Genomic DNA, 26,347 nt, shown 5'->3' with positions numbered 1-26,347 from the left:
ATCACCTAGTATTCCAGTGTATCCAGGATACGTACTTCCTTTTCAGTGTAAAGATAAGGAAAGCAAGACTAAGACTAACTTCAGATCTACCCAGTGATTAAGAGAGTATGGCCCGAGGAGAACACACTACCCGCTGGCCATATCCATTCTACACCACACCAGCTCCGTTCTCCTCAGCGTAATACCATATACACCTTACAACTATACTACACATTACAACTGAAGGTACCAAACTGAGACTTAAACACGATGGTTACATAATTTGTCTTATAATAAATAAACATGCATAAGGAATACATATTCTTATCATATAAAAACAAATTTTAAATGATTAATAAAAACAAATCAGTAAAACAGCATTTAAAAACTAATTTTATCTCTTCTTCAAACATAAACTCATTCATCCATTCATCTCATTCATCTATTCATCTCATTCATCTATTATTCATTCAACAAATATTTATTGAGTAGTTTTTATGTGTCAACCACTGTTCTAGATGTTGAGGGGAAGAAAATAAATAATAAAATATTTAGCAGGCCAAATAGTGTTAAGTGCTATGAAGGGAAATAAACAACAAGAGGGAGAAGAGGACTGCTGGTGACTAGAACTGCAATCTTATGTAAGGACGGGGCAGTCTAAAAAGATAGCACTGGAGTAAGTACTTTTAAAGGGGGAGGCAGCAAGGTGTGTGGCTCTCCTGGAGGAGCATTTTTTGAGTAGAGGAAACAAAAAAGTACAAAGTCCCTGAGAAGGGGATGTGCATACTGGCAGAAAACAAAGAGGACACTGTGGCTGGATCACCCTGTCTGAGGGGAAGAGAAGAAAGAAGAGATCAGAAAGGTAAGGATGCATTCTGTAAATCCTTGTAGAAAAGTTTAAGAAATCTGGCTTTTACTCTGAATAAGATGAGAAGTAACCAGAGAGTTTTTAAAAAGTGACATGATTGGACTTAGAAAAGAATCATTCATTCTTGCTGCTGTGCCAACTATAGAAGGTTATTGAAATAATCCTCCCCAAGATAATGCCTTAGTGTAAAGTGATAGCAGAGAAGCAGGTGGGCATGCTAGATTCTGGATTTATTTTAAAGATGATGCCAAAAAATCTGCTGATGGACTGCATGTGAGGACTGAGAGAAAGAGAGGAGTCCAAGATGCTCCATGGTTCTTGGCTGGCTTCAGGAACTAAAAGGTTAGAGTTGCTATTTACCAAGATGGAAGACAGCAGAAAGAGCAGGACTGAAAGACTGTTCTGAGCACGCCACAATGATTGAGGTGCTATTAGGCATCCAAGTGAAGATGCAGGGAAGTCAGCTGGATGTACAAGGCTGGAATTCAAAGGAGAGATCATAAAAATGTCCTTTGTACATTATATGTCATTATATGGTAATGACAGTACTGATTCAGTACAGGTAATGACTTATGTCTAAATTGTTTTTTAAGCAACTGTGTCTTTCAGACTAAATAAAATTGGTCATTGGAATTTCTAACACACAGGATTATAAATAACTATTTCATTTCAGAACTAAAAGCCCCAAACTTAAGGATTATTTCATCTGGATTTTTAAAATTTAGAAGATGTTAGCATCTTCTGTCATACTAGAATACAATGGCCAATCCCAATTATAAATTTTGAAGATCTGAAGAGATGGGCTATAAACATAAAGACAATACATCTGTAAATCTAAGAGAAATGTCTTAAGATCAGAGTAAAAAAGAAAAGGTATGTGGCTGCAGAATATCCTACAATTTGGTACACATCAAAAAGCAACAACGAAGTTGGCCACTTGACAGTATGAATAACCTACTGGTTTATACTAAGCGGCCCAGCATACAACTGATTATCTATTATTGATACCTTTTACTAAGTTTTCTTACTTGTTTTCTCTTTAGAACACATTCCAACCTTATATTGAAAATAAAGGATTCATTTTCCATAAATATGTTTAGAATCAAATCTGCTAAGATTTACCTATGTAAAAAGCAAGATGGTTATAAAATGATAAAGAATAAGAACTGAGACATATGAACTTTATTTTAACGGCTTGTAACAAACAGAACATAGGATTGTTTAGAAGTTAATATTATTGGTTTTGTTTTTCCTTAAATGGAATTCAATCAGTCCATAAAAATGTAAAACCTTATACCAGCCTAAGGGAGAAAGGCAACCCAAGATAAAAAAACATAGGCATGTAAGTCAAACCAGGATGCTATTATAGTTCTTTTGCTGTGCAATTCAGCTAATGGAAACTAACATTTTCCTCCTGATAGTATCTGACATGGGCTAAATTCATCCAGAAGCAGAAAGCAAGCAAAACTGGTAGATGTGGTATATAGAAGCCAGTCTCCAAAGACACGGAACAGAGGCAGGACAAAACTTGGCAGGAGAGGTGTGCCAAACAGAGCACGGTCAACACAGAAAGGAGATTCTGGTGTGGCTCAGCAAGGTGCAGCTGGGCTGATTTTCTTTGAACCACCTCTATCTTCCATACTCCAGAGGCCTCCTCGTCAATCAATACAATCCTGAAACATCTCACTCATACACCTCATATATGCAGGGTCACAAACTGAGTTAGTATCACATCTTTTTTCCCTCTTCTGCCTGAGTAATGGAATTTGCAGGGTTGAAGTAAGTACAATGGAGAAAGTGAAACATGGTGTGACCCTCTAAAATGAAGATTACAGTCTATTCACTGGTAGAAAGTCTACCTAATGTGTTCTCCCCATAAAAATTAGACACAGTTCTCCAATTAAGAGGACGGGACTCTAATAGCAGGCATTTAACAAAATCTCAGGAGAGCCAAACGCAGCTGAGTAACAACTGTCTATTCTCTACCACATCCTCAATGCAGCCATTATAAACTTTTTAAATATAAAATAATTAAAGTTTAGAGCTATGATACTATTTAGTACAACCCCATTCACCTCATAAAGGAAATAAAACCAAAGAGGCTAAGCTACTTGCCCAAGGTCAAAAACTTCCTAAGAAGCAAAAAGAAAATTAGAATCTATGTTTGTGAACTAAGACCAATGCTTTTTCTATTCCATTATACAATGTTTGCCATTAATAGTTTTGTTTTTATTTAAATCAGACACTTTAGAGAATTCCTAACCTTTCATATGTTAAAACATTTAAACATTTTTTGGTCTGGTTTTAGATCTCTAGCCTTCTATTTCTTTTCACTTTGCTAAAACTCGTTGCAGTGTTTACTATCTCCAAACGTGCTCATTCGACCTTGTAAAGATTTTTTTTTAAAAGCAAAATAAATTAAGTAGAAAATAATTTACCTAAATTGCAAGCTGAGTAAACTAAATCATTCAAACAGATGGATCAAATGCTTAACAGTCACAAAGTGAAAAATGTATTCATTACTGTTTTTTTAATCAGCTCTTCCTGACCTAGGAAATTTATCATGAGAACTGCAATCTCAAGGATAAGTACACTAATGGAACAAAATATCCTTTGTTTGATGTCACAGCATAAACCATCAATTTATCTGAAATAGAAATGTTCTTAACTTTCATAAATCCTACAGATCTAATTCATCTCACTTGTTTATGAAATAAAATTACAAAAAGCAGTACACTGTGACACAAATCAATCATGTCTCATGAGCTTTCTTCTGGAGAGAGGGTGGAGTTAGGGCAAGGACAGGAGGTGAAATCAAGACTTTGGTAGAAATGTTTTGGTAGAAATCAAGGCTTTGTTTTTTCTATTAGCCTATTTGAAAGACAACGTAAAAAGTGGCTTTGTTCCCCTGGGAAAATGCAATTTTTAAGATAACCACCATCTGGCTATTTTTAAAGGTTTTATAGTTTTTCACATTAAGCTGCCAATGACATAATAAGAGCAAAGTATTTAGCTTGATGTGAAGTTAGATTCAATAATTTATATGTAAATGCAAAGGCAATAACAGTAAAGACATTTGTGAAAAAGAAGAATAAAATGAGAACACTTTACCAAGTGTCAAAGCTCACAATAATTAAGACAAGGTTACATAATTTCAGAATAAAAAGTCACGACACAAAGCCATGGGCATATGGGCATGATATAGGAAAAGAGAGGGAGATAGGATTGATTTTCCTTAACTGATACATGTTAGCATGATGGTTACTTTTATATGTCAACTTGACATCAAGTATTTGTCAATAGAAGAGAATAAGTTTTTACCTCACCAATAAGACATCAATTTAAAAAAAGTACTTCAAAGTGTCATCTATTAGATATAGATATATAGATAAGCATATAAAGGTAGAAGTGTAAATCTTAATTCAGGATGTAAGAAATATTTCAATATACCTGTATGCTGCCAAACTCAACATTCTCATAATGGAAATGCGCACATTCAGCCATCTTTGGAAAGTGACCTTTAGTGAAGGGTAATCTGAAACACATGAAATAAATAAGAAACAAGATAGTGAAACAGTAAAAATTACTAAGTTTAAGGGGAAAATACAATGGACTTAAGAGCTCATGCAAGCAAAAATATTTAATGAGCACATGCGCATGAGCCACACATATCCATACAAATCCTCTGAAAAATATACTGAATCAAATGAGTACTATATTTACTGTACAGATCAAAATCAAAAATAAAAAAAGCATCACCATAATCTCCTAATTTTGACCCAAGTCAATGTCCATTGGAACACTGCTACTTTCGGCAAATGTTACGGAAACCATCAACAGCCAGAAGCAGCATTCCCAACACAAAGTACGAAACCGGATTTTACCTGTGAATGTTGTCACAGCCCATCAGTCCTGGAGTGGTGGACCTGGACGCAGAATGAACATTTTTATCCTTGTCTTTCCTTTACTTACACATGAAGCATAGCTATCTAACTCTACCAAGTGAAATGATGGTTTTCCTGTTTAAAACTGATACCTTCAGGTACAGGATGAATAGCCCTTATTTGAAATGACTAGGACCAGAAGAGTTTTGGGTTTCAGATTTTTTCAGATTTTGGAATATTTGCATATATCTATGGGATATCCTGGGGCTGATACCCAAGTCTAAACACAAAATTCATTTATATTTCATATACATTTTAAACAGAGCCTGAAGGTAATACTACACAACATTTTAAATAACTTTGTGCATGAAACAAAGTTTTAACTGCAAACACTCACATAAGGTCAGGTGTGAAATTTTCCATTTGTGCTACCATGCTGGCATTCAAAAAGTGTCACATTTTGGAGCACTTTGGATTTCATATCTTCAGATTAGGGATGTTCAACCTGTATTTCACTTAACAGTCAACTCTTGGCATCTATTTCATGTTTCTCAAAGGTAAACCTGAAATCTAACAAACTCATAACTCAAACAAGAAAGATGATATTTCTGAAAGAATGAGAGCATGCACTAAGGGTACCAAGAATGACATAGTTAGATTGTTCCTTTCAAATAAATACAACATAACAGAAAATGATGTAAGTTACTTCAAAACAAAAATAAAATATAGTTTAGATGAGTGGATAAGCGGTAGGCCTATTCCACTAACTGCTGAGTCATAATTTTAGAATTAACAATTCTGTAGTAAGAGCATATTTTTGTAAAAAGTCTAAATAAAAGAATTAAGAAAACTGAAGAATTTATTTCCATTTATAGGAATTCATTTAGAACCCACTGTAAAGCTATACTCACTTTTTCACATGCTTAACCTTCATACTGGCTGTACTGCCACACGTCTTAAGAGTAAGATCTCCAGGAATCTCAGGAACATCTGCGCCTCTTGCCTTAAAAAATAAAGACAAAATATTTATGGCTATTTCTTCAGTATTATACTTTTTTCAAAAAGCAGATTATAGTTTATGTTAATAGTTCTGCTGACTTCGTACCTACAAAATATATCTTGGTTTAATAATCTCTTCTTAAAATTTTAACTTACTTGGGTTTTAATTGTTAAGAATACAAATTATTCACCTAACTTAAATATTCAGGTTTACTGTGCAAGGGAAATTCTTCTATGAGAATACGAATTTTCATGCTTTTGTAATCAAATTTTAAAACCAGCTATTATGTGTCTCAATACAAAATTAAAATTTCTCCCCGAAGTTGGAATAAAATAACCTTGGCTAAAATAATAGACATTAAAATGGTAAAGTAAACATAGAAATTAAGAGATTAAAACATGTATTTCTCACACCAAAATCTGAACATGACATGTATATAATACTTCCAAATTGCTCCTTAGTCTGTCATAGTTTTCATAGTGGTGAATTCTTAACTTCAGTGATACAATCAGGTATATGATTTTTTAAAAAACAAAATGAAAAATGAAAAAGTTCTTAACACTCTGGACAAAAATGAAGTCAAAATATCTATCATAAAAATAAAAATTTGTGCTATAATACCTGTGATTTATAATCTAAAAAAACTTAAGCTGAATTATGATAGCCCATGCCACATGATTCAATAGGTGAGAATAATGTGGGATAAGCAGTTAAACTAAGTTGGGAGGAGAATCACAACCTTAACTTTTGTAATGTTCTTGTGAGAAAAAAACCCAAGACAGTTTGGATACATTTTTTTTAATAGGGCTTTTCAAAGACATAAGGCAACAATGTATGAATTTATGAGAATTAGCCCTTGTTATGTCATCACAGTGTGCTGGGTTCAATTTTCGTTTACGAGGGCTTTTTTTCTTAGTATATTTAACTATTTATAAGGGTTGACATTTCATGATCAATCCTTCACAGATGTATTTTTATTCCTTCTTAGAGTTCTCCCAAAGAAAACAGAGTATTACTATATTCTTTAGTAATGAAATAGAACTCATTCCATCTTGCAGCTATCATATAGATTCACTGAATCTTTTTATAAATATAAGATAGCATCTTATCTTATTTTTCCTCTATATTGAAACAGTTATTTCATAATCCTAGGTATTATTTCATCAATACTCATCATTCAATTATACCCTACATACTAAAAAAAAATTAAGACTAAAATAAAATGTATCTTTTAAAAAAGGGAAAATGAGACAATATCCTAGAAAAGAGGTTGGCAAACTTTTTTTTAAAGAGCCAGCCTGTAAATATTTTAGGTTTGTGAGCCACAATATCTTTACCACTATTCAATTCTGCTATTGTAGTATAAAAGTAGCCACTTGTAAATGACCAAACACAGCCATGTTCCAATAAAACTTCATTTGCAAAACCAGGGACAGGCAGCCAAAAAGGTAAAGTTCAGAAATCCCTGTCCTACAAAGTTGGTGCCACAGTGAAATAAATTATGCTCCAGTTTTTATATTGTGTTACCCAAATTGTTGCCTCATCTTTCAAGAAGGTATTTAAAAGGCTTGGAGACACATTTCTAGTATGCATTTCCTACATTCACTCCTTCAATAGTTTTCATTTTCTTTCACTTATAGAAAAGAGAAAAATATTGACAAAGAAAGATATAATGATTAGATACAGGAAGAGGTGAGTACAACGAGACATCAGCACTCTAGACTCTAATAAAGATGGCAATACAATCACCTACATGATATATCAGACTAATTATAATATCCTAGATGAACATAGTATTGAGTATTAAGAATTGAGTGAACAATATATTTCTAAGGACAAAAAAAGGAAACAGTATTCTCCTCCAGTTGGTCATTCAACTGAAAGTACTTTTTCATGCACTATTCTGCAACAACCTCGATCACCTGGTTTTACCATTAAAAAAAAAAAGTGAAAATGTGACAATACTCTTTGATCTTTTATGAGGTCTGTGTAGCAAAATTTACTCGACATAACAGATTTTCCAAGCTTAAATTAGCATTAAAACTTCTAATAAAGTGGCTTTTCACTATTCCGTATTATTCATAAATTGACTTAAAAATATAAAAGAATAAAAAAGAATCCACTAGACTGAGTTAATAAATGGTGATTACTTTATTTGGCAGACTGGAAATTGAGATGTTAACTTTCTTTTGAAAACAAGCTCTACATGCTAGCTAGGTAGGCCACTGTTCCTAAATACATCTAAAGAGAAAACGAGAACACCTGCACAGCCTATAATCCATATGAGGGAGGAACATCATGTACCACACACCTCTGCAACCACAACTGACTGGACTGCAGATGGAAACATGACCCAAAGGTAAATCCACAGGCTACGCAAAAGAGCCTGACGGGAAAACCTCTGCCTAAAAAGACAAAATGATAATAATTAGGCCAGTGAACCAAATAATGGTCCAAAAAGCTTCAGAGGATTCAAGAAAATATTTTTGAATCAATAGTTCAAGTAGCCTGTGACTATGTATGTTCTTGTCCAGCAATATTTTCCTATTTTCCTATAGCACAGAAAAGTTCCAGGAATATCCTAGTCTCTCAGTACATTTTAGTGAATGAACAAATACAATACACTTTAACATAACAAGGTTTTATCATTTACTCTTTTAAAATAAAGCCAGTAGAATTGAAAGGAAAATACTGTACTATTATTCAGTCACCTGATGAACTAATATTTTCACCTACATATTTTAAAAATAAAATAAATTATCTTAAATTTCTATTGAGAGTGCATAGCTTGAGTCATTTATTCTCTCTCCAAACCAAAGATTAAGAAAGTTCTTTTTTAGAAAATAGTTCATTAACTGATATTCATTCATAAAAATAATATAATTTTCCCTATTTTTTCATGTTATAATTAACACTTAATTATGCTTCCAAAATAGAGTTTATAATATCATCAACACAGTAACAGCACCATTCATCAACAGAACATTCAAAAGACCTCAAAAAGCAACTGAACATATGTTCATAAAAGCACACACCATTTACATTTAAACTTTCTATGTGTCTATCTCTAGTAATTAACTGACTTCCTAGAAAATTAGACAAAAAGTTTAAGGAAATTAATAGATTCAATAACAGTTTTTATCTCCTCACTCTTCCATACTTGTTTACACTATATAATTCAACATATTCATTATCCCTGACTATACAACCCTATCCTCAAAATCCAATTCAAATCCACCTAGTCCGTTTAAGCCTATACCAATAACATTGCCAAATACTGATACTTTCCTTCATTAATCTTTCAAAGGATTTATCCTGTAAACAGCACATTGGAGTATTTCATTGTATTTTTATTCATTTTTAATGCAAACTGCCATGTAGTGTTCTCTAATAAAAGACTTTGCCATTCATCAAGAGGATAAATTCCTTGAGCATGAAGCCAATGGAGTAACATGTGTACATATTTTACTAGTATTTGACATCCACAATCCCCATCACAACACTAAAATTTAGCACACTTCAAGGAAAACGGTCAGAGAAGCTGAATACTGTTAACTACCCTAGAAAAGCAAATAAAGATTCTATCTCTAATTTTTTAATTCCCCTAGATCGTGTTATTATCTGTGAAAGTCTACAGCTAACAAAAAGTCATTTTAATAGCTCTAATTTTATGATTAAAGTTACTGTTTGAAGCACATTGCTAAATGATCTTCCAGACAGCCCAATCTAATTCCCATTGCTACCAAGTATGCAGAAGAGTGCCTATTTTCTGACAACCTCACAAACATTAAATATTGAAGCTTTACTGTTTTCATTCTGATAGGTACTTCTTCACTTTTCTTTTATAATTAGCAAGATAAAAGAGTTGAACATATTTTCACATTTTAGTGGGTATGTAGTTATTACTGTGTGTAATAGTTTTTTAGTCTTACATTCTCTATCTTCAAGATTTTTAAAAAATTAAGTTAAAGCTAGTGATATTTGTATGACATAATATGCCAAGATATTTAATAGCTTTCCATTAAAATTATAAACCTCAAAGTTGAAGGCCTTATTTAGACCTTTTAATTTCAAGACTTACTATAAAGCAATACTAAATAAGACAACATGCTACTGGATTAAGGATAAACAAACAAATGAATGAAATATAATACAGACCAAAAAAGGTTCATACATATACAATAAAGTTTATTTATGGCAAAGGAACTAATGCAATTCAAAAGAACAGCATGCCCAATGAACAAGTATGCTACAGTTTTTAAAAGTAGGCAAAGTAAGAATAAAACTTGAATCTTCTCTTAAATAACATGCAAAAATTAATTCAAGATGGAAATTCATTCAATATGAAAAATAATAAAACTTCTAAAAATAAACACAATAATAAATCTGAGGTAAGTAACAAGAAGCAAAAAAAAAACTACTCATAAGAGAAAAAAATTAATACATTCAATGGCATCAAAATTACATACTCTAAAACATACTAAACATACTCTATGATCCTATGACTACATTCCCAAATACGTATCCCCCAAATTACTTCATATGTACAACAAAAACTTGTACATAAATATTAATAGAAGTTTTATTTATACCTACCAAAAAAAAGAAACATTACAAATACACAAACAGTAGAATCAGTGAATAAATTATAACATATACATATATAGACAGATATGTAATGAAATTCTATGTTTGAAAATAATTATTAATATATTAAACAACATGAATAGATTTAACAGTTGTTATAGTACACAAAAGACAGAAGAAAAAATCTTGCTGTGTTATTATATTTATATGAAGTTCAAGAATAGATAAAATTATTCATGGAAATAAGAAGTGTTACATCATGCTGGTGAGAAATACGAAAAAAACCTTACTAAGAAATATTTTAGATTTCGGTGTGGGTGGTGGTTTCACAGAAGTATACAGGTCATCAAATGGATGAACATTAGTGTATTTTACTCACTTATGTGTGTATTATGTGTCAAACTTCAATTAAAAATTAATAGTAACAAGGTCAAGAGGAATTTTTATAGAACTTTAGCTGGTTCTACATTTGTCTGGAATAGTTACGATAAACATGGAAACAATGAGAAAGGAGGGAATAATATTCCATAGAACCGAAAAAAAATGATGTTTTTCAAACTCATTTTATGATACCGGTTAACTCCAGATCTCAAAACTAACCAAGAGACTTGATACCAGCGATGACTAAAATTTCCACTTAAAAACTACCAGGAAACTTGGATAAAATATGTAAACTAATACTTGAAAATGCTAAAGTTCAAGCATACAGAAAATAGCATGAAAGCCTATGATCTTTGAGAGAAACAAATGATATAAGATGAGCTCAATATTCACTCAAACTGTTAACCTGAAAGCATTTCTCATCACAGCAAGGACGGCACTCCAAACAGAAAGCAGTAGTATCACTAGGCAGTAGAAATGGAAGTTACATTTTAAAGCTGCTGCATGACTGGATCTTACAGAGAAACTCTCAGAGAAGAAGAAACCATAAGAAGTAGTACACAAAAATGTTTATATACAAATTAACCTGAAATAATTGTCATTCCTAATCTCCACATATACAAAGAGACCTAAAAAAATCTATTCAAAATAGCATAACCAAGAGAAAAATTACTAGCCAGAAAGAGACCCAGAAATAACAAATGTAATGAAACTAGCACAAAAAAATATAAAAATGCTTTGTAAGTATGTTCAATAGACTCCAGCATATATAAAACAGAACAACAAACATAAGAAAAAATATTTTAAAAATTTCTATGACTACTATAGATGAAAAATATCATATCTGTAATAAAAAAATATTAATAGCACACATGGCAGAAGAAAAGACCAATGAACTTGAAGGAATGGCCAGAGAAACTAGCTAAAATTAAGCAAAGACAGAAAAAGGAAACAGTCCTAGTGAAATGTGGAATAACAAGTATTAAGCAATTTAACATATGTGTAACTGATGCAATTTAACATATGTGTAACTGAAGGCAAAAAAAGAAAAGAAAAATGCCTATAGCTGGAGGGGCACAGAAGGGGTGTTACAGAAGGAGTGGAGGAACAGAAAAAACAGTTTAAAGAAATTAATAAATTTTCTAAATTTCATGAAAATTATAAACATACTGCCTCAGAAAACTCAATAAATCTAAAGTATGATAAACATAAAATCAAACCAAGGCATATCCTAATCAGATGGTTAAAAACTATCAATCAAAAGCAAAATGTAATAGCATCCACAAGAAAGTATACCCATGATGTTCAGAGGAGCAAATATGAGAAAGGCAGAAAAGTTGGACTGAGTTCTTTCAAAATGCTCTTTAAAACGACTGTCAACATTCTATACCCAGCAAAGCGTATATTAAAAAAGAATATGCAGCTTTCGGCCTCTTCCACCAATTACAACTAAAAACTCTACAGAAAGCAAAATAAAATAAAAACATGCACCTACTAAGAACTCTTAAAAAAAATGAGAGCAGGTGGATTAGAGAGCAAAGTCAAAAGTTGATGATTGAGCAATATAGTGATGATACGCTTCCTGGTTTGTTTCTTCTCTGTTACCTTTTGGAATTGACTCAAGGATAGGCTGAATTGGGATATGAGTATATCAGGTATGGTCAACAAAATGTACTTATGGAAGTACATTTTTCTGGCCAGAGGACTAGAAAAAAATGGTCCTTAAACATGGGGAAAATAGCCACGAGGATTTTTCCCTTTTTTTTTTTTCCAGCCTGACTCCAACAGAGACCTGGAATCAGAATACAGTATACTAGCTGTACTGGTCTATTACAGCATTGCTACAAAGAACTACCTGAGACTGGATAATTTTCAAAGAAAAGGGTTTAATTGGTTCACAGTTCCACAGGCTGTATAAGGAGCATGACTCGGGAAGTCTCAGGAAACTTACAATCATACTGAAAGGCAAAGAGGAAGGAGGCATGTCTTACGTGGTCGGAGCTGGAGGAAGAGTAAGCAGGGGGAGGTACTACACACTTTTAAGCAAACAGATCTTGTAAGAACTCACTACCAAGAAAACAGCATGGGGGAAATCCATCCCCATGATCCAATCACCTCCCACCAGGCCCATCCTTCAACTTTGGGGATTATAATTTGACATGAGATTTGGGTGGGCCCACAAATCCAAACCATATCACCAGTTGAGTAGTGGTATGAGGACTTAAGAGCCTGAGTGAAAACCCAATTTTGAGTAGAGAAACAACAAAGGAAGACTCTACTGTGTAAGGACTGTGGGGATAACCTTTGGTGTTATTTTCTTTCTCTTCTTGCTTCACTTAGACCTGACAGCAGCCCAAATCAGAAAAAAATGGTGCAAGACTTCTTTTAATTTTAATTTTTATGTTCTATGGTACATGCACAGGATGTGCAGGCTTGTTACATAGGTAAACGTTTACCCTGGTGGTTTGCTGCACCTATCAACCCATCACCTAGGTGGTAAGCCTAGCATGCATTAGCTATTTTTCCTAATGCCCAGGGCAAGAATTTTAAAACTCTTAGAGAACTTCATCTTTCTCACCAAAGAAAACAGGAAAAGCAGCCTTGGAGAACCAGAGAATGTGGGTAAAATCCCCAATAAAAAACAGCAGGTTGGGCACAGTAGCTCATACCTGTAATCCCAGGACTTTGGGAGGCCAAGGCAAGAGGATCGCACTCAGGAGTTTGAGGCCAGTCTGAGCCACATAGGGAGACTCCATCTCTACAGAAAAATTTAAATGTTAGCCAGGTATGGTGGCATGTGCCTGTAGTCCCAGCTACTCAGTAGGCTGAGGTGGGAGGATTGCTTAAGCCTGGGAGATTAAGGCTCCAGAAAGCCATGCTCATGCCACTGCACTCCAGCCTGAACAACAAAGCCAGATCCTGGCTAAAAAAAAGAAGAAGAAGAAAAGAAAAGAAAAAAAGCAGGATAAGACCACAGTGATTGTCATGAAACTGAACTGATGTTGAAACCACCATCTGTAAAAATCTAGATGAAACTTCAATCTGAACCCAACCAGACTGGTATCTAATAAAGCACAAGTCAATATTCTTCAGAGGATTTCAATATAAGTCAGAGTATCTCAGCATAATATCCAGAATGTCCAGGACATAATTAAAAATTACTAGCTATATAAAAAACCAGACAAATATGAGCTATTTCCAATGCAAAATACAACCTAGAAATGTCAAATCTGAGATGAAACAGATGTTGAACTAATCAGACAAAGACTATTAAAACAGGTATTATAATCAACTGCATTAGATATTGGAGCCAATGGAAAGACTTAAATTCTCTTACAAAAAAACTGAAAACCATTTTTTAAAAGCCCAAATATAAATTTTAGAACAGAGAAATGCAGTACCTCAAATAAAAAATACTAACTTGGCTTAATATCACAATGGAGATGACAGAGAAAAGAGTCCATGAACCTGACAACAGACAAAAATTATGCAATCTGAAGGTAGTTAAAAAATTTTAAAAGACTGACAAAATATGAAAGAATTATAGATAGCTAAGGGGCAATAGCAAAAGATCTAACACTCATGTGTTTGAAGTCTCTGAAGGTAAGAAGAAACACTTGTAGAGAAAAAAAAAGAAATTGCAAAAACATTACATATTTGTTGAAAGATATGTATTTTCAGATTCAAGATCATGAAAACAAAACAAATAACATCAAAAAAACTACAAACCAAAACATCATAATCAAGCTGTTGAAAACCAAATATGAAGTAAGTATTCTGAGAGCATCCAGAAAAAAAAAAAAAAGGTATATTATATATTGGTGTAGAGTAATAAGGGTTTAAATGACTGGATTTCTCATCAGAAACCAGAAGACAGTGAAGCAACATCTATACAATGCTGAAAGAACTCTCAACCCAGAAATCTGCATCAAGTGACAACATCCTTCAGAAATGAAGTAAAAATAAGAACATAATAAAATAAGAGAAAACTAAGAGAATTTGTCATCAGTAAATAGGCTCTAAAAGAAATGCTAAAAGCAGCTCTTCAGGTAGAAGGAAAGTGATAACCCAGGTGAACTGAAATCTGGCCCTTCTGGCATGAAGAAAGAACAACAGAAATGGTGAATAATTAGGTGAACATAACAGATTATTAATTTCCACTTAAGTTCTTTAAAGTATATGTGCCAGTTGAAAGTACAAGTTATAAAACTGTCTGATGAAAGTTCACGTGATCTGCATAAAAACTATAACATAAAGATGGCAAATAAGGGAATCTAGATGGTGGTAGGATTTCTTTATTATACTTGAAGTATAAAATAATGATTTTAGGTATAATATGAAAAGTCAGCAAATTGGATCAAGACTATATAAAAAAGATAAAACATTATGATCAAGCAGATTATCCCAAGACTGCAGGGGAGAAAATAATCATACAGTCATTTCTGAGGCAGTAAAAACATCTGAATAAATTCCAAACCCTGTTCATTAAAAAAAATCAGCAAACTAAAAATAAAAGAGAACATCCTTAATGTCATTTTTTTTAAAAAGTAGCCCGAAAGAAACTAAAGGTCTATAGTACTTAATGATGAAATATTAAATTTTCAAATGCGATATCAAGAACAAGAGAAGGATGTATGAACCACATCTATCCATCATTATTCTGGAGTGCCTCACCAGCATTATCAGGAAAATAAAAGAAATCGAAGATTGTGCACATAAGAAATTTGAAATAATTCACAAACTCAGAATTAATCAAAGAATTTATCATGTTGTCTAGGCATAAATACACAAAAATTACCAAGATTTGAAACGTATTAGCAACAAATATGCATAATATAAAATTTTAAAGCCAATTTTAAAATACCAATTATAACAGCACTGAAGAAAACATCAAATATCTAGCAACGTATCTAATAAATGTGAAAGACCCTGCTATGTTCTGAACATCTGTGTTCCATCAAAATGCATATATTAAAACCTAATCCCCAAAGTGTTAAGAGGTCAGGACTTCGGGAGGTGATTAGGTGATTATGGCTTTGCCCTTATGAATGGAATTTGTGCCCTTATAAAAGAGACATGAGTTGTGGGAGCCTGTTGTGTCTTCAACCATGTGAGAATACATAAAAGGTACCACTTCTAAGAAAGAAACCCTCACCAGACACTGAATCTGCTGGATTGATCTTGGACTTCCCAGCGTCCAAAACTATGAGCAATAACTTTCTATTATTTATAAATTACCAATTCTATGGTATTCTCTTATAGCAGCCTGAACAGATTAAGACAGAATTCTACACTAAAAACTACAAACATTGTTCAAAAATTAAAGACAATTGAAATAGACATATTATACACACACATGCCTCATTTGCATAGATTAGATGATGCAATAATGTCAAGGTTTCAATTCTTCCCCAATATTATCTGTAGACTTATCTGCAGAAATTGGGAAACTAATTCTAAAAATGTATGTAGAAACACAAAAGACACAGAAGTACCAAGATAAGAAGGGTAAAGGTGGAAGACACTTCCTATCAGAGATCAAGTTTTACTATAAAAGTATAATAACTAAGACAGTGTGGTATTTAGTCTAAGTCTAGAAAAATGGACCAAAACATCACAATAGAGAATTCAGACAGCAGCCAACAATATGGTTGTCTGACTCATGACAAAGGTACCACAGCAATTAAGTCAGAAAAAAGATGGTCATTTCAATAACTGTACTAAGTCAATCAGATTTCTACATGAATAATAATGAATGTTAACCCAAACCTCACACCATGCACAAAAATCAGGTATAAAAACAATGGTTACCTTTCGTGGGAAAGATATTGACTGAGAAGTACTCAAGGGAGATTTCTGAATTTCAGGAAAAGTGATATGTTTAAATCTGGGTGGTAGTCACATAAAAAGAAAACATAAGTGAAAAGTCATAAAGCTGTACAGATAAGATCTGTGACTTCTCTGTATTAAGATATACCTAAATTTAAAAGTAAATAAAATTAAATGGGAAAAAACATACAATAGCAAGAGTGGAAAATTATAGGCTCATCTCATTAAACACAAATGCAAAAAAAAAATAAGCTAAAAAGAATAAATAAACCAAATCCATCACTTTGTTAAAAACATACATTACAAGCTAATTAAATTTGTTTAAAGAATGCAAGGATGATTTGGTAATAGAGCATCTATTATTATCAGTGTCTTTAATTACAATTACAATGAGAAAAAACATTAGATTATTACAATAGATAAGAGAAAAATTGTCTGATAAAATTCCACACCCATTCATGATAAGAACTGTCCAGCAAGACTTCTGATTCAGAGTGGCTGACTGAAAACATATTTACCTCTGCTCTCTCTTAAATCCTACCAAACTAACATTGATTTTTTCAAACCATTTTCTTCTTATACTGACAAAAGTACAAAATGCCATATGTATAAGGTTATTATTTACAGGACTGTTTCTAGTAACTAAAGGGTGAAAACAACCTAGATGTTCATCAATAAGAAAACAGTTTAATATACTGTATTGCTTCGACACAATGGAATAGTCATAGCTATAAAAGGAATGAGGAAAATATCAATTTATTGCTATGAAGTAGTCTTCAACATATATGAACTGAAAAAAAAGCATGTTATAAGAACAGGTTACCCTTTAATTAAAAGACTGTAAATATAAAAATATATGTGTGTTTTCTTACACTTAAAAAAATGGGAAGATAAACTAAAAACTAATTTGGATGCTTACCTAGGAGAGAACAAGGAGATAGGAATGCAAGACAGATTTTTCTGAATGTCTCAGTTTTGTTTTAAATATTAAAACTAAATTAAATTAAAACGGGATGAAAGGGTAATCCCTAAGATCAAAAACCATATAAAACAAATGAACCTAATTATAAGTTGGTGCCTTAAGCACACAGAGAGGAATTAACCTCAAATGACAGTGAAGCAAAGTATTAATAATATATCCCTAGAGGAATATGTCCTAGAGGTGAAAGGAAACAAACTGTACAGGAGCACTGACATTATTATTCCGAAACTATTAAAAGTAGAAGATTAAAGCAAACAAAAAGTTGTTAACGTCACTAAAAACTAAGGTTTTAAGCATAAGAGATACAAATATAAAATCGAAGAAATTAAATAGAAACTCATATTCATTTCTTTTTTGAGGGTATGTGTCTGTGTGCTTAAATAAGGCAGTTGGAATGACAGTTGACAGTCACGTGCAAATGATGTATTAAATCGCGATTATGGCACATCATATAGTGTTTTGTGATATACTTGTGCATAAGATTATAAAATGAGAATTCAGTATTAACACAGTTAAATAAATTTGAAGCCGATTAAATAATGAAGAATGTTCAGTGTCAATTAATGCAAATTAACATGCAGCAGGAAGGAGACAGAATATCACAGGGCTTTTTTATTCTTTTCTCAACATTTTTATAAAAGCAAATTAAAATATATGACATACATTTATCAAATTTATAGATAAAAGAAAACTGAAATGGACATTTAGAAACTCTGCGTGACGGAATTCAGAGAGATTTTTAAAAGCTGCCAATACAAACCAAATGAATGTGAAGTTTATCAAGAATAAAAATTGAAGCCCTGAATTTAAATTCAAAATTCAATTATATAATTAAAAGGATGGGGAGCAAACTGTTTGACAAGAACTCATGTAACAAGATCTGAGTTCTACAGTTTACCACAAGCTTAATACAAGCCAAAAGTATATCCTTACTGGTAAAAAGCCAATACCATCTTAAAAAGTCTTACAATATCTCTAACAAGAGAAATATTTGTATCCCTATAATCTGAACCAGTTAAACCACATAGAGAACAGTTCATCCACTTCAGGAAAATATAATTTGATATGGAAAACTTGCAAAGTAGGAATTGGCAATGTTTTATTTTGTCTACTTCACTGTTTCCTAATCCAAAAAATATTCTATCATTCCTCCACTGTACAGATCTTTAAAGAAGCAAATAGCTTCTTCTCTTGGTCCCATATCCAAAGTGCTAACACTGGGTAACTGTAAACTGACTTAACAGTAGTTTAACACACTGTGTTCTGATACAGAATCATGAAGCTGGATACTTCTACATTCAGCCCCACCACAAGCCCACCCTCTCCGTATTATTTATGTATGTTCCTAACCCCTTCAAAATACTATAAGCTCCATCCTGACAGATGTTAACAGAACACTAACAAGCATTACCAACATTTAACTAAGAAAACAAAATAGGATACAGAGAGATGTTCAACATAATCACAGAGGTGCAAGGTATCTCATTTAGGCTTTCCACTGTAAAGAGGAAACAGACCAAGAAAGAAGAGATTTGCACAGTGTGTTATTCACAGTATTTGAATTAAATTATATTTTTATCACAAAACCTACTATAACAGGCATATAAAAGTTCAAAAACAATGACGTTTTAAAAATGAAAAATGAGAATGAGAAACAGCTTTCCCCTTATCAAAATTTTACATTTTAAAACTCTGTAAGACTGAAAAGAATGGCATAAAAGTCATAAACATTACTTATTAGAATATGAATTAATAAAACTGCTTTGGCAAGTAATTTGGGAATCTCTATATTAATTAGTTAAGTAATTCCCTATAAAAATAATAGTAAAAAGAAAAAGCAAAACTCATCATAAAGATATTCATCTAAATGAAAAATATATAAAACTCAGTCTTATTAAAGAAACAGCAATAATATGTCCTATTTTATGGAGTACTGTATAATCATTAAATATGTGTTTCAACATTTTCATTTAACATCAACAACAGATTGTACATATATTTCCCCTGCCCAATCGGTTTTATGGATTAGTGAAATTAAAATTTCTGGAATATCTGTAATTTCCATTGATAAATGTTATCAATTGATATGGTTTGGCTGTGTCCCCATCCAAATATCCTCTTGAATTTAACTCACAATTCCCACATGTCATGGGAGGGAAAGTGGGAGGTAACTGAATCATGGCGGCGGGTCTTTCTTGTGCTGTTCTTGTGATAATGAATAAGTCTCACGAGATCTGATAGTTTTATAGAGTTCTCCTGCACAAGCTCTCTCTCTCTTTGCCTGCCGCCATCCATGTTAAGAAAGACATGAGTTACTCCTCTTTGCCTTCCGCCATGATTGTGAGGCCTCCCCAGCCATGTCGAACTATAAGTCCATTAAAGCCCTTTTTCTTCCCAGTCTTTATCAGCAGCATGAAGACAAACTAACACATCAATGTTATCACATGTTAAACATATTATGAAGCATAAATAACAGAGAACACCTATAAGACTGTGGCAGGAAAAATTCTAAAGAGGGTCCCCCCTATCCCCCAAGATTCTCATCCCATGGCTTTACAATCAGTCTAGGTACTGCTGAGAAGAGAGGCTGCAAATATAATTAAAATCCCAGGTCAATCTTAAAATATAAAAATTATCTAGATGGATCTTATCTAATCACATGAGCACCTCAAAAGTAGTTTTCTCCAGCTGGAAGCCGAAGGGAAAGTCAAACAAGATTTGAAGCACCAGGTACCATCCGCCTGAGGGGGTCATATGAGAGGAAATTCATGCAGCCCCTAAAAGTTTTGCCCCTCACCCCAATAATGACAGCCAGCAAGGAAACAGGGACCTCAGACCTACAATCATAAGGAACTGGATTCTGCCAATAGAATCTGCAGATGAGAACCCAGCCCAGCCAATACTGTGATTTCTGCTTTAGGAGACCCTGAGCAGACAGCCCAGTTCAGCCTGCCCAGACTTCTAACATGCAGAACTGTGAGATAATAAATGGGTATTATTTTAAGCCCCTGAACTTATGATACTTTCTTATACATATTCAACAAAAAATGAACACTAACAACATCTAAGACCTTAAGAATTTCTGAGTGATCTCAGATTTTACATGTTCCTGTGCCTCTCATGCAAGTAAAACTCTTCCTTCCCAGGACTTGGCACATAAAGCCTCAGAAGCTTTTGCCTCCCAGCACTCTCAGGACCACACTGAATGCAATGACTTCACTACTATCCCAAACCACTTTCTTAAAGCCTCCTCAAATGAGTAAGCTACGCACTTGAAGGCAAATCCTGGAGGAAGGAACAAATTCTGCAGGTAGGATAGATAACTGGAGGGAGCTACATAGATCTGACACAGTTTGATCATCAGCTCTCCTTTCTCCCTGGCAATCTTGCATTTTAAGTGTGAAGTCTACAATCTGTTCCATATCCCATTCTGCAGCTCTCAAGACAACCACTCTTTTCCCCTAAAGGGAAGAAAAGTTAATTCCCTTCCCTTTCCATGGCAATGCTTTTTTAATTCCCCCTTCCAAGGTGTCTACCATTATGTCCACCAGCCAGTCTTTTACAGAGCTATCTCCCTTCCAGTGAAACTGCCAATTCCTTTACCTATGACACCTCCCATAGCATACAATAGGGAATATGCAGTTTTCCCTGCACTGCACAACACGTTAATAATCAGGTAGAACCTTATGTTCAAATGGAAAAGCAAGGAAATACAAAATTGTATATTATCCACAATTATTTAAAAAATAATATTCCCAGACATGATGGGAAAGGAGACTATATCACCAAAGCAATAGGTTCTTTGAAACTATTTGAAGACATCTGTACAAGAAAAATGTGCTTACATGGATGTTCTGTTAAAAACTTTCCGCATTATAAAAAGCTTATACCAAAATAATCTCACCACCATGGGAAATAGGATTACGGGAAAGCCTCTTTTTTTTCTTTTCACTTTTCTATATAAGTATGCTTTATTTTTTACAAGGGAAAGGGTAAAAAAGAGGAGAAAGAAAAAAGGAAAGAAAGAGAAAGTAAGCAAGTTAGCTTCTTCCTCCTCTGCATATTACTTACAGCAACCATTTGCAAATGTAAAACAACCTGTCATAAATAAATGAGATTAGATAATCTATATAACTACAATATGCAAAGCTAGGTGTTCAGTTAAGAAAAAACAAGAATAAAAATGCTTCTGTGAAGAAATGTACCCATGTTACGGGAGTAAAAAATATTTTTTGTTAATCACTGAACCAAATTATGAGTTATCTGATACAAGCTAGAACCACAGTGGAGACCCCTCTCAAAGCAGAAAAAGAGAGAAAGAAATACCCTGGGGCTTTTCCTCTCTTCCTGCCCTCCAGTCTTCCACATGTGCTTCCCATTTGCCGAACCTAACCAACAGCCTGCTGGCAAAGGAGCCTGAGAAATGTTGTTTGCCAGGATCGGCCTGCTTCAGTGGAGAGCAGAGCAGACAGAAGGTAGGATGTCCCAATTCCAGATCTATTACATTAATTACTTACATATCTAGTATAGGTTCATTTACATAAAATGCTCTCATACTTTGACAAGGCACCGTAGTCAAATAACACTCATATGTATATTTATATACATGAGATCAATTGAATGAACAAGGTTTCAATGCTAAATTTGTACTGTCACAAAAGGCAAACTACTAATCAAAATGGGTAGTTAATAATTAAAAACAATAAAAATGGATCTGAAATTGCTATGGAAAATCAGCAATAATATCACCAAACACATATTCATAAAGGACATCAAAATACAATCAGTGTAAGTATATGCTGCTATCAAAGTGGACCAAAAATGTTCTTTTCTTAAAGGAAAAAAAAATTAAAATATGTACAGGGAAAGTTTAATAAGACTTGATCAAAGTCTTCTTTCTGTATAAGGCTAGCAAAGAGCATCTGAAAATTAAATCTGAGAAAAAAGTGACTTTTTGCCACTTTCTACTTTTTTTTTTTAACAGATTCAAATTTTACTGCATTATCTTTATTATTTGTAGTCAGAATTTGACAGAGGTCACAGAAACTTTAGAATAATGTTATAAATATTTCTGGAAATGACAAAAATATCATTTCTGCTTAAAATATAGTGATGAAGGGGAAAAAAGCTTGGCCTCTTAAGGAGCTGTCGATATGCTGGTAAAACTGCATATGTATACATGATAAACTGAATAAATGAGATTTTAATACAAAATTTGGGCTGTCAAGAAAGGCAAACAGGACTGCCCGTTTCCTGTCAGTTTAACCATAGGAAACAGACATAACAAATTTCTGAAATGACGTGTTTATAGAAGCTTTTAACATACAATTGATCTAACTATTGTCCCCTTTCTAAAAAGAACAGAGACAATACACAGGAAATCCAGTAATAATTATCCCAATAAGTAGTTCTCACTTATCTGTGATTTGACTTTTCACAGTTTCAGTTACCCATGGTCCAAAAATACTAAATGGAAAATTCCTGAAAAAAAACAATTTATAAGTTTTAAACTGCATGTAGTTGTAAGTAGTGTGATGAAATCTCACACTGTCCCGCACCGCCCCACTCCGTCCCGTCCTGCCTGGAACATGAATCATCCCTTCGTCCAGTGCGTCCACACTGTGGACTACCTGCCTGTGACTCACTTAGGAGTCATCTCAGTGACCAGATTGACTATCACAGTATTGCAGTGCTTATATTCAAGTCACGCTTATCTGACTTAATAATAGCCCCAAAGCATAAGAGTAATGATGCTGGCAATATGGATATGCCAAAGAGGAGCTGGAAAGTGCTTCTGTAAGTGAAAAGGTGAAGTTCTCAACTTAATAAGGAAAGAAAAGAAATCATAGGCTGAGGCTGCTGAGATCTACAGGAAGAATAAACTTTCCATCTATGAAACTGTCAACAGTATATTGTTATAATTCTTCTATTTTATGTAAGTTATGGTTGTTAATCTCTTACTGTGCCTAACTTATAAACTTTATCAAGTATATATGTAATAGAAAACCACAGTATATATAGTATTCATTACTATCTGCAGTTTCAGGTATCCAATGGGAGTCTTGGAACACATCCCCCTTGGATAGAACGAAACTATTGTACAATCAAAAAGATAGATTAATTAAAACTATGGTATATTACGTTGAACAACAATGTCACTAAAGTGATTCTTAAAAAATAAGTATGTCACAAATAAATTCAAGTAACTGATTTACATCTCTGAATATTTCCAAAACAATTCTGATTCAACGAAATAGACTTACTGCTGAAAACAGACTACAATTTTCTTCACTTATTCAAAAATGTTGCAGATCCCTAGAAAAATCATCACCATACAGTACTAAAGAACAAAATAATTAGGCTTTTATAAGTTTAAATATTGTGAGTTCAGATAAGAGTCTCCACAAAATGGCAATAATTATCTAAAAGATACACTTTCTAAATCGAATCTGTGAATACTGCTTAGTGGTTTAGTGGTTTCTCTTAAAATTTCTCTTAAAATTCTTTTCAGAATTATGCACCTGCATCAGACTTGATAACAGCCTAGCGATTTTACTTAAAAAACACATATAAGAAAACTCAAGAGCTCTGAACTAAAAACAGTGCTAAACAGCGAATATTTCCTAATGTCTTAATATCTGGGCACCACAGACCAGGCTCAGGAACACATCCTCCAATGTGTTATCTAGCACCACCAATGTGGAAGTGCTAAAAACCAGAAACAGGAATCAAAGAAGGCGGTAGGTAAATTTCAGTAGCTGGATAATTTACAAAGCACACAAACAGCCATCAAAGAAGCCCCAAGGGTAAATTATATCACTATTCTTATTCAATTCTCTATTTTGAGTAGGAACAACAAGATGAGAAAACTGAAGGAAAAATATGATTTCTGAAAGTGATCATAAAACTAGCTCTTTTGCAGCAAAGGTGTTGCCTTAAACTTCAGTTCTAGAAAATATCTCCTCAGAGAACCAATTAATCATAAGGAAAAATTACTTAGAGGTGATGTTTAAAGTAATTTGGAAAAAACTATCAGAAAGCACCAGTAATATAATAATCACAACTCCTCTGCTAGGCAACAGCTAAAATTAACACATTTACATATTAGCAAAACTTTTAAATGTTGTGAAAGTTATACTTTTCTGTAATTGAGATTCCTTTCCTTCACCTCACTCCCATATCATTAAAGATAATCCTGCATTCAGAAGGCTTGATAAAAACACAGGGTTCCAACAATGGATATAATTTTACCAGATATTTTATACAAAGTTTCCCATGAAACTCTAAGAACATTACCTTTACAGGTACTATATTATGGTAAGTTATTGTTGGTCTTCAGTGCTGCTAGAAAATGATACTGATGTCTTTCCACACTTGAATTTTGTATACATTAGATTTACTAATAAAAATGTGTATGTAATATTTAAAGATACATTTAAATGATATAAATTCTGGAAAAAGAATATGAATAGAAGGGTAGAAGAAAACAAAGACCACAAACTAGATGTTTATTTGGAAAAAATTTCTACTAAAAGAAGGAATAGCAAGATCCTAGACTACCATGACACTCCATTTGAGACCCAGAATAACCATTATTCCTTCACCTTCATGTTTCATGTAGTTTTCTCCTTGAATATTTTGTAAGTTTGAAAAATTTTCTGAAAGGCTATAAAACAAATTCTATCGGTAAAAGTAACATTCAGATCACCTAATGACTTAAATAGCATATGTGAAATGTAGTTTTCAGTTTAATGATTAACGGTAAAATCACACGCTTAAGCATTGGTTCAACAATTCAAATGATTATAGGCTTTACATTATGAAACTGCCAATTGTTAACACTTTTGACCTATAAAATTAGCAATTTCATAGACTCCAACTTAATATATCACAGAGCTCTCAGTAATGTATTAAATAACTTCAATAATTAATACCACTTGATTCATGCCAAAGTCGTCACAGAATCTTGGGACAGACAGGACATGCCATGGGAGAGGATAGGACAGAGACAGACTTAACAGTTAACAGTTGTTTACTGAAGAGCTCTGAACAAACAGGGAGAAATTCAAAACCAGGGCTTTGCATATTAATCAATGGTTACATTTGTGATGGTTCACAAAGCAACATAACATAAAACATTCTGCTTTTAAAGACTGTGAGATGATAAGTATCACTAGGTCCTCTGAATTAAAATTCACTCATCAATCAAAATAAACAGTTCAATATCACACAGTAATAAAAGAGCTAAAGATATTGATTTAAGAAACATTTGCAAATACTTTTTCTTTTGTTCAAACTGAAAATGTTTTTATAATTTCATAGGTAAAAAGAAAGAACCCGTCTAAGTTTCACCTTATCTATGATTTTAATTATTCACATTCAATTACAGTCCAAAAATACAAAATGAAAAATTCTGGAAATAAACAATTCAGAAGTGTTAAACTGTGTGTCATTCAGAATAGCACGATGAAATCTTGTAGTATTCTACTCTGTCCTAGCAAGGACATGAATCATCACCAGCATATCCACGTTGTATATGCTACATATACATTGGTATATATAAGGTTCAGTACTCTCCGTGGTTTCTCTTTCTCTTCATATTTTTAATATTTTATTTTCAGAAACAGCTTAATATTTAATTGATAAACAATTACACCATCAACTGTAAATAAATACTTTACTTTTAGTAATTCAAAAAGACTACAGCATTTTATTAGATTTCTTGAAATATTGTACCTAGTTACAGATTTATGAAGAGTACATAACCATAAATTACAAAAGGATAGAGCCCCATTTTAGGTTTTGCCATTGTTTTGATTCTTTTTTTTTTTTTTTTT

General features: G+C 33.1%; 1 protein-coding gene across 4 annotated transcripts in view; it reads right to left on the bottom strand.

Annotated features, from left to right (window-relative positions):
* The window catches only part of ARHGAP32 (Rho GTPase activating protein 32), a 316,763-nt gene that overhangs the window by 170,332 nt on the left and 120,084 nt on the right, over positions 1–26,347 (bottom strand). Inside the window, exons 2-5 of one of the 4 annotated variants that reach the window (XM_037736140.1) lie at positions 8,043–8,136; positions 5,643–5,734; positions 4,732–4,773; positions 4,298–4,382 (exon numbers count right to left, since the gene is read on the bottom strand). In XM_037736140.1, coding sequence (XP_037592068.1) covers positions 4,298–4,382; positions 4,732–4,773; positions 5,643–5,734; positions 8,043–8,136 — 313 coding nt within the window. The remainder of the gene's footprint in view (positions 1–4,297; positions 4,383–4,731; positions 4,774–5,642; positions 5,735–8,042; positions 8,137–26,347) is intronic. The other 3 variants (XM_017523437.2, XM_037736143.1, XM_017523455.2) reach the window with 3 other exon arrangements.

This window comes from Cebus imitator, unplaced genomic scaffold (assembly GCF_001604975.1).
Source record: "Cebus imitator isolate Cc_AM_T3 unplaced genomic scaffold, Cebus_imitator-1.0 Scaffold0, whole genome shotgun sequence".
Taxonomy (NCBI): domain Eukaryota; kingdom Metazoa; phylum Chordata; class Mammalia; order Primates; family Cebidae; genus Cebus; species Cebus imitator.
This window is presented reverse-complemented; position numbering and strand designations above follow the sequence as displayed.